The sequence below is a fragment of the Montipora capricornis genome, chromosome 3 (genome assembly GCF_036669925.1).
Source record: "Montipora capricornis isolate CH-2021 chromosome 3, ASM3666992v2, whole genome shotgun sequence".
In the NCBI taxonomy this organism is placed as follows: domain Eukaryota; kingdom Metazoa; phylum Cnidaria; class Anthozoa; order Scleractinia; family Acroporidae; genus Montipora; species Montipora capricornis.
The window spans coordinates 74972350-74982349 of NC_090885.1; the positions used below are offsets into that span (position 1 = coordinate 74972350).

The following is a 10000-nucleotide window of genomic DNA, read 5'->3' on the forward strand; positions in this document are numbered from 1 at the left end:
GAACTCAACACGAAGGAGGTGTGACTGTGATTTGTGATAAAGAAATTTTTGCGGTTGACAAAACTACGGTCTGCTATCCCGGTAAGGCTCAGTTTGTTACTTTAACTACCAACTGAATTCTTCGACGAAAATGGGCAGGGCAGCAACAAAAAGTGGGTGTGGCGACGATATAAAAATTTGAGGCCATTCCACAGTTCGGTGATTTTCGTAGTAGGGGCACGCAATGGTTTGTCACGAACTAAAGACAACGTGGGATTGCTCTGTTTCTAAAACAACAACAAATGACATGATATCTTTCCTTTTTTCTTATTTCGTTATTTCATACATATACTGGGGACAACAACCATAACCTAAATGTATTTTAGCCAAGAAGGCGCAGCCGCACAAAATTGTAAAAATATTAAATTTGCATAAACTGTCGCATAAACTGCGATTCCCGGGTTCATACAAAAGTAAATTACACCGCATCGCCGGCCACGCTTTACCGCTGTCAGAGCAGAAGTAACAACTCTTTTTAAACTATAACCAAGAAATGCCAAACTCCACGTTCCAAATTTAATGCTATTTTTTTAGAGAGAATAGAAATTTCGTGCGGCCGCCGGCCGTCACGTGCAAAGTCACAGATTATGTTACATGTGAAATCATGTGGAACGGCCTTTGAACCGACTGTTTCGTACGAAGAAAATTTTTAGTTGCCTTATCTGCTAGAAATACAACAAGCCAGAGTGCCCGGCCAGGCGACAGGGTAGTTTTTCTCACTCGCCCGAAACCAAATGTTAGTCGCCTCAGGCGACCGGGCACCATTAGAGCACAGCCTTGCTTGTTACTAATCTACAAACATTCCACTCACTTTCTTGTTGTAATGCAAAAATCTATGGAAAAACTGTGTTGAATGAGTCAACTGTGTTGAACTGTGTCAACAAACAGCAGAAAAAGATCAATCACATGTCAAGGTTGGTAGAAATGATGTTCAGTATAGTAAAGTGCTAAAATTGTGGGCAAGACTATAAAGTATTTTCATGTTAATAGTGTGTTTATGTTGGATGAACATTGGATGAAGAAGACTTCTAAAAACTTGACTTTGGCTTTCCTTAGATTTCTTTCAAAGAACTTTTTTCCCAAAATTTGAGCTGCTAAATTCAGAGTGTGGCTTATCTGCGGGTGTTAAATGGTAATAACTTGAAACTGGCATGCTGATTTGAACAAGCACTTCTTTGAATTTGTAGTTATATGTTCACAGGTCAAAGGACAGCAACAAATACAGGCCCGAGAAAATAATGCAATTTTCTATGAATAAAAGGCAGCAGTGTACAAATTGTAGCAACAAAAATTATCCCCATGAATTAGTGGAAGCAATATGCCAGGCTTCCTTTGGGGGGTTTGCAATGGTGCTGTCTTTCCATTGTGGCTCTTCGTTAGCAAAGAACTGAAAGATGTCACTGTTCAGAGCACGATAAAAAGGCTGTCCAATAGCCAGGGGATAGTGGGATGATGTTTCAGGCTAGCATGCTTTCTTATTGTGGGTCGCCTGACGGGTAAGCATTAATTGAACATGAGGATGGCATTGTCGGTTGCTTTCTTTCTGTTTAGCAGACAGTCGAGAAGAGAAACTGAAAGAATAAACTTTTCTTTTTAGGGTTCGGAAATCATCCTTTTATTTAAATCATATTTAATTTACTTTTTAGCTGGTTGTAGCCAATAATTGTTATGCCAACATTTTTGACTGAGCAATTTGCCTTAAACTTCCAGTTTTTGCTTGGCCACATCTTTATTAAGAAGATTATACTTGAATAATACAGTGCACTTCCAAGGAGAGAAAGCACCAAAACTCTAGCGAGCATTCAAAAGTCCACAATTTGAGCTTCAATCAGTGGCTTTAACCAGCAGCTTCTCACATCAAATCAATTGCAATGTGTTTAACTTGTGAACTATTCCATAGCATTAAATACCTTTAGGACTTTTCTCAATATTTGGACAATATACTGCTTGTCTTTATCAAAAAATCTTTCAATAATAATATTCCATGTGCAGTGCCCTTGTCATCTAGAATACTCCAACAAATATATAAATTTACTTTATATCCCATGTTAACTGTGTTTGAATAAATATTATTTATGTTGGTTATTTTGCATTGATGATCTTCAATAGTTGAACAATGTTTTGAGCATGTCCAGCACGCCACGCACATTGGCATTTAATTGACCCTGCTGTTGTAACACATTTGTTTCAAAAACAGCAGGTACTATTTAACTCAGATATCAGGTTGGAGTGTACGCCATAATGTCTTGTCAAAGAAAGAAAACTTTTTGATTGAAACAACTTGCAGTTACATACCTACAACTAGTTCTGGGGGTTCAACAGCTGTTGCCTGTCAAAAAGAATATTGTCACTAGGTCACTACTTGACACCAGACATACACAACAACTTTATACTTAAATGGGGGTAACAAGGTGCACAATTTTTTAATCAAATTATTTTACCAAAGAGAGATCTTAAACTTTATTTTACCATTAGTATAGCCAAAGGATATGACTGATGTATTTAATTAGTACAAAGACAGGATGCAAGTTTCAAAATATTTATAACTAAGAGGCACTGAATCATTCACTGTGTTTTGTGACTCCTGCTCAAACAAGGCTCGTCATAGAGCAATGCATTCTGGTTCAAAACACTGTGCATTATGGTAAAAAGTCAGCAAAGCCAAGGCATCAAGATTTATTTTAAATTCTGATTTTCTTGCTTGCTTCCCTGTGCCACAGCAATCAAAGGCTTCACAAAATATCTTCCTATGACATTGCTGTAAATCACACACAACGTTAATTTAGTCTGTTGAACACCCCAAACTATGCATACCTGTTTTTTAACCGCTGGCCCCAGGTTAAGTTTCTTGTTTTTTAAAAACAAGGTTCCCTATAGAGAAAAAGGGTTGAGTGAGAAAAACCAATCAAAATCCTGCTAGCTTACTTACATATTTTATCAATGGATACACAATTTAAGAAAATGGATTCTAAACAATAAAAAAAATTAACTTAATTAATTAATCCATCATAAAATATCTGCTTTAACATAGATCAAGTATTAGTTTTATCTGCCTTTAATTGATGACAAAAAGTCATGAAAATCTTTGAGAGAAAAAATAGGTACCGTATTTACCCGTGTACAAGTCGACCCCCCATTTTTGATGTCAAAAAAAGCAATTTCTTAATTTCTTTGTTAAAATCATTATGTTACTGGGACACTAATCTTGTATTCTTCGATTTCTGGAGTGTGGATACACAAAAAACTCACTGACAGGGCCTCAAGCGCTTAATAGTTTGGTGGTTCAGCAGTTGTTGTATACGCGGGCATTTTGTCCTGGAGTTTCCAAAAAGTTCTCAGAAAATCGAACATGGAAACCTCAAACTAACCTGTTTCATTGTTCAATGATAAAAGAGCTTTAGAGGATAAGCACAACATCACAGAAGCAGGAGTCAATCTTTGAAAATAACTTGGCGAACGATGCGAAAACATGCAAGGTTTAATTGGTCCTTCACTTATAATTTCTCACATGACAAACAAAACAAAACTCATAAACCAAACAAAAGCAAAAGCATTTAAATCAGCCAGGTTTGTATAAAGAATAAAAAACAATCATTACCAACCAGCATTTTCACGCAACATGAGTGACGATGCTTGCGCGCAAACACAAGGTATTGCGCCAGGTTACTAAGCCATTGAATGAAACAGAAATGACTTTTTTGGGTGGCGAATGGTTCATCAAAAACTCTGGGTCTCCCAAAATTTTAGTCGAATTTCACAGGTCTCGCAGTCTCGTTTTTTGAGCGGTTATGTGCGTCTCACAGACTCGTTTTTTATATGAAGGTGTCAAACACTTTGAAGTCTCGGTCACGCAATCTAAAAAGTCAAAATGTCTCGGGCTCGCAAAGAAAAACGCTGGTCTCGCCGGCTTGCAAAGTCTCGCATTTACCATTCGCCACCCCTACTTTTAGAGCTTTCCGCCTTTGGAAAACGAAAATTATCAATGTCTTTTCCATATTTGTGCTTGTGAGTATCTTCAACATTTAGATTTGGACAAATCATTTTTCATTTCAACTGGAATTGCTTACATTCATTTTGAAGTCTTTTGTCAGCTTTTGTCCACTGTGTTTGTTGTGCCCAAGACAACATTATTATGTTAATTTTGAATAAAATACTTAGGTGGAACTTGGCTTAAAATCTTTGTCCCATGTATAAGTCGAGGGTGATTTTTGGAGCTTCTTTTGAGGCCATAAAAGGTTGGACTTATACACGGGAAAATTCGGTATACATTGCGTACGTGTGGTAGTGCAGTAACTTGATACAGTGCTTTATTCCGTAACTGTCAACTGAACTGTCTTTTGTTTTCCAGAACGTAATATGTAAAATACTTAACCCAGATAGATTGAAGGAAATAAATGGAAATAGATGAACATTGGCTTCGAGGCTGAAATGAAGTTCAACTTCTTTTTCACAGCAAGTTTAAGCATGTAATCTGAGCGTCTGACAGTTTCCACGAAAAAAAGGTCATAGATGTTACTGATCCCTGTCTGGCGGGGTTAGTATCTGGATGGGTGACCTCAAAGTATACCACTTGCTGCCCGAGACATAGGTCCAAAAATTTTTTTTTCAACGCTCAAAAAATTATGCAAACTAATCATGGTACAGATTTTTGTTAGCATGCTTTATGCAAAACAACTATTGATGAAAAAGTAAAAAAAATATTGATACACAGTTTTAAGGAAGAGCATAAGGAAGTTTTTAGGAAGTGTCAATCGAGCATAAAAAAAAATGCCATCAGCAACAAAAGTTGCGACATGAAAACATTAACATAAATTTTGTGCTGCAAATATAAAAAGTTACCATCAACGAAAAACATTTTGGGATATTTTTTGCTTTGTTTAATGTTTCTCTTGTTGTTTTGGCTGCACAAGTAAATCGCAAAATTGCTGATGACGGCAGATTGTTGTTGTTGTTAGTTTTTCTCTCAAGTGTTATTAAAGTCTACAAGAAATGTGCGAATTCAACACAAAGATCACAATAGTATGACTCTTGAGGTTGACCATGGTTTCTGCAAAGTCAAAAATTCACTTCTAGACAAGGTTAATTCCATCACTTTTGAAATACAAACTGCTTTATCATTCATCAGCAGCAAAAAATTTTGCCAATTTTGGGGCTCATTTGTTGAAATACAAGCACACTTCCAACCTACACACAAAATTCAAATGTTACCATTCCAGTGACTTGGTGAACAGCCTCTTCATTTTGGAACGTCACAAAACCATACCTGCCAAAAACATTGAGTGAAATTCATGAGCACCCCTGAAACCATACAAAATTAGTCCACTGTAAATCTTACAGAAATTCATGAGACAAGCTTGTCTCCTTCTAAGGACGTGTGGTAACAGTCAACGGAAAACCTACCAAATCGCTCAAATTCACCATTTTCAGCCGCAGAAATGACAACACACAACAACTGAGGTAGGTTTACGTTTATTTTGAGCTTTAACATAGTTTACTATATTAGGACTCTTCAATATTTCCCATACATTTCTTTATATTTCGAACATACAAACAGACACACTGTTTGTGTGGGCTCCCTGTGCCCAAACAATGAAATGGCGGCCATGCTGGTGTCCCGATCCAATCCTCCGGGAATTGAAAGCTATTATTATGCCAACGTCTTCTTTTATTTTCGTTGAAAAACATGGCTGTTGATCACGTGAGTGAAACCCAAGAATATTCTTCCCAAGGAGGTTTGGGAGCACTAATCATATCTATTTTTTAAAACCACTTACCCTTTTGGAATATGGTTTTCATCTTTTATCACTTTAGCCTCAACAACAGGACTGATTAATGAAAAAAACTCTGCCAACTCCTTAGCTGTAGTCTGCAAAAATAAGTAAATATTGTTGTCAGTGTTAAAAGAAAAGAAGGCCTATTTTTCACTGGAATGGGATGGTAGGGGGATTTGGGGGAATAAACTTGAATCAGGAACAGGGAAACAAAGACAAAGTACATTTACCTTAGGGAACATAAACCATTTTAGGGATCAAAAAGCTGAAAACAAATTACGTGGGATGCCACAGGCAAACCACATCTAAAAAACCAGTTGACCTTTCATTGTTTTTCTTCTTCATAGTCAAACATGCATACCCTGCGGAAATAGAATTAAGCCCCAGAAAGCGGGAATCAGGGGAACAATCATAACTTTGTCCAGGTGTTAAGTTCCGTGATATTCCGTGAGTCGAACCCAAGCCCTCTGAAGTACTGAGCTTGCGAAAGGAGCACATTACACCACTCGGCAACAAAAGTCCCGTGCATGAAATGAGGCAAAGACAAAGATCTAGGACACATCTGAAGGAATCTCATTGGATACTTGCTGCACATTGATCTTACAGAGCTTTAGCATGAGAAGTTTTAAAGCCAATAAGGGAAGCCTGAAGTAAACATTCCACATGCCACGACAGTCTTCTCTCCAAGATTTTTTTATCTAAGCGTCTCTAACAGAGAAAAAAAATGACTTCACACTATAAACGATGGAATCAAAGTAAGTTTAAAAGGAAAACAGCTCACTTCCGGCTGCCAAATCTTCCTTCTGTACTATTTCATTCATGAATTTGGTTGTTTCACCAATCGGCCACAAAGTCCAGCACATGAAATGAGGTGATAGATCTACGTCCCATTTGAAACAAATCTCATCAGCTACACTTTGACAAATTTCTTTGAGAATGGGAAGTGTTGGTAAGGAGTCTTTTGACATTTTGCCTAGATCCTGTTCCATTCGTGTGTGTTACACTGTGAACAATTGCTGGAAAGAATATGCCAATGGACGTGAAAGAAATTGGCCAAAAACAGCGCACTTGTGGTTGCCAAATCTTTCTTTGATACAATTTCATTTTTGAATGTGGTTATTTCTAATATCTTCTCCTCTTTTTAGCATTGTAGGGCAGATTACCACATTCACTTTTCTTAATCTACTTTGTTGTCAAAAAAGGCATCCCTTGAAATGGGCTAAGCCCGCAAAATGTAGCGGAAACCGCGGAAAAACGGCTTCAGACATTTTGCAAGACTAAGCACAAACTCAAGCGCGTATTAATTTCAAACGAGAGGGAAACCACTTGAAGTCCTTACAAGCAAAAGGATTATCCTTCTCGAGATTACCCGAAGCAGTCATCACCTAAGATTGAAGGCATTTCCAGTGTTAAATATTATTTCCGCATCCACCCTCTGTCATCATTAAACCCTTTGTTTCTCGATAATAGAGGGCACTATTGAGGACCATAATTGTCTGATCTTTCAGTGCACGCCAAATCGATCCTCAAAACGACTCTTCAAATCGATCGTCACATTCCAGCAAGGTGGCGAGTTCCTGCGGTATGCTTTTCCGTCAGATCAGTATGCCTTACGTTACAGCCTATCTCGTCATCTTACAAATACTTCTACGTGGACCAAGCGAACGCGATGTGCCTAAATCGCACCACTTTAAATTCATTAATGATGTATATCATGCCTTGCATATTAAGAAACAAAGCATTGCCTTTGAAATTAAAGCGCAATAGTTTTTTAACGGCTCAAGAAAATGCGCAGTAGACGCTCGATTCACGAGATATGCTCGTATAGTTCATAAAACTAATATTTACTCATTAAAAACAACAATCTCAAATAGTTGCAAACTTTAATTAGAAACGGCATGATGTGTTTAGAACAAAAACTTACATTCAGGGGAAGTCCTCCAACGAACAATCGGTTCTTGAATCTTCGGCCGAATAAATAAGTTGTCTGGTTATCCTAAAATGTGGAATAAGGGAAAGATTAGTCATTTCACTTAAAAAAATGCATTTTTCTCTCGCAAACAATTCCCTCTAATGGAGGAGTCACTGCGTTGCACTTTTGCTCTCAATGTTACAATTACAATTCGGAAAACCAATCAAGTGCGATATGAATGAAGCATGCAACGATGCTGAACACAGCACAAACGAAATCAAAGAAAGATACCTCAGGTTCAACTTACCATTGTGATGAGCTAGCCAGGGTACCGTACACGTTAAAAATTACCTCTTATACTCAATGTAGGTGCGCGTGGTAACTGCACCTCGACCGCACATGCCGAGGTATTTATACGCTCGGTTGACACCAATTAGGGAGTCATCCGGATCAATTTCAAGCAGTTTTCCCAAAGGAATAAACAATGCATGCCGTTGATGAACGATACATTTGCCAATCGAGCCCCATATATATATTTCCTTGACTTAAAACATAGATTTGCGAGGAATTTTAGCAAAATCTTGCACTTTCTATTGCGGAAGTTGTGTTTTGGAATACTTCAAGTGGGTGGCATTGGTAACGCGATTTGATAAATCGGTGTTGATGGAAATTGGAAGCTCAAGTATTATCGCTAAATCACAGCTTACATTGATAATAAAATGCCGTAATTTACACTTGACAAATATTATCAAGGGAGGTATTTAAAGGCAGGTCCGTGTTTAAGGAAAATCAAAACAGTCTCTTGATGTTATTATCCCAAAACATTTAACAAAATCATCAGTAGCAAGCTATGGGCTGTATAAATTTATACTCATGTTGTTTTAAAATTACAAAGAAACAATCTTTGTTTCCTTCGCATAATAAATGGCCTAGTTAATTGGGCAGTTGTTTCGCCTTATCTCCGTACTCGTTTTTGAAATTCCTCGTAATGTATACAAGATTCTCCTTATCCTATATTGCTATCCATCAAACCGAAACTCTACCGAGGTTGAGCGTTGATTTTCCCACGGCTGAATAAAGTGGCAGCTGGCGTTACCGTGTTTATTTAAACTTGACTATTTGTAGGGGTGGAGTCATCAAGTTAGCGCATAAAAGCAAATATGTACCCAGCAAATAAGTCACGTTAAAAATCGTGATTTCAAAAAGAGAAAGGCTCTCGAATTTGAAAAGGCAAAGACATTCTTTCAGTTTTGAAAATTTTAGACGCACGTGCACTTCCAATGCACGTTTGCACGAAGAAATAGTCACGGACTTTGGTATGCGCTAATTGCATGTAAAAGTTCCGAAACGACTTTTCACACGTTCGCATTGTTGCATTATTGCGGAGATTTTTCTGCATAAAATAAGCTGCCTGCAGGCGGTAAAGTGTTCGTGTGCTTAATGCAAACGTCATTGATTTTGAAGTGAAATACAATGTTTACAGTTTTCTTTGACTTACGATGAAAACCTATCAATTTTTTTTTTTGCCACAGAAAGAAGAAATTAAAAATCAAATATTAAAAAATCAGATATTATTATCAAATATTGCAATATTTCATTCACTTCTCAGGCACCCCAGGACGCCCACAGTTGATGAGTAAAATTTTGATCTACGGGAAACCTCGATTTAGTCAATTATTACATGATTTTGCCCTCAATTTCTGCGCTGCCTTTTCATAACGGAAGCCAAAAGTGTGGCGGCTTGTTTGACGGCAAAGAACCGGGCATGACGTATTCAACAGCTCCTCAAAAAGAACAGTTTCAACACCTTTATCGCCAATTTTATTAAAAACCGTGCCGAAAAAGGTCATTTCCGATTTATGCGAGCAAATTTTGAGATTAGTCCACTCTTTTGTTGATTCACTCTATCCTTCCCCAAAAACATCCCAGGAACATTTCAGTGGCCATAGAGGTGGCCATTTGAAGATTTTTCGGCATGCAGTATTCTGCGCTCTGACCTCGCAAGATGATCCAATAATCTCCACGTAAGTAACATTTGCCAGATCATGTCAACTTCTCCAGGCAAATGGAGCAATCCAGCTGTGTTTTTTTTATGTTGTGATAAATCTTAGATTAATTTTGATTGACTAAAACTTCTTTCAATTATCGAGGGAATGCAAGATGTTTTCCTTTTCACGATGGCTTCGTGGTCCGTTTTTTTTTTGACGCCGAAAACCCGAAAACAGAGCGTTTACCACAGTTTCTCAAGCTGATGAAACAGGGGCACCCAACATTCATC

General features: G+C 37.7%; 1 protein-coding gene across 1 annotated transcript in view; it reads right to left on the reverse strand.

The window, feature by feature from the left end:
• Window positions 1–8318, reverse strand: part of LOC138044117 (protein boule-like) — a 16185-nt gene extending 7867 nt beyond the window's left edge. Inside the window, exons 1-6 of the mRNA XM_068890774.1 lie at window positions 8030–8318; window positions 7735–7806; window positions 5814–5905; window positions 5248–5302; window positions 2854–2910; window positions 2335–2368 (exon numbers count right to left, since the gene is read on the reverse strand). Of these exons, the coding sequence (XP_068746875.1) occupies window positions 2335–2368; window positions 2854–2910; window positions 5248–5302; window positions 5814–5905; window positions 7735–7806; window positions 8030–8032 (313 nt within the window). The 5' untranslated portion in view covers window positions 8033–8318. The remainder of the gene's footprint in view (window positions 1–2334; window positions 2369–2853; window positions 2911–5247; window positions 5303–5813; window positions 5906–7734; window positions 7807–8029) is intronic.
• Between the last annotated feature and the right edge of the window lie 1682 nt (window positions 8319–10000).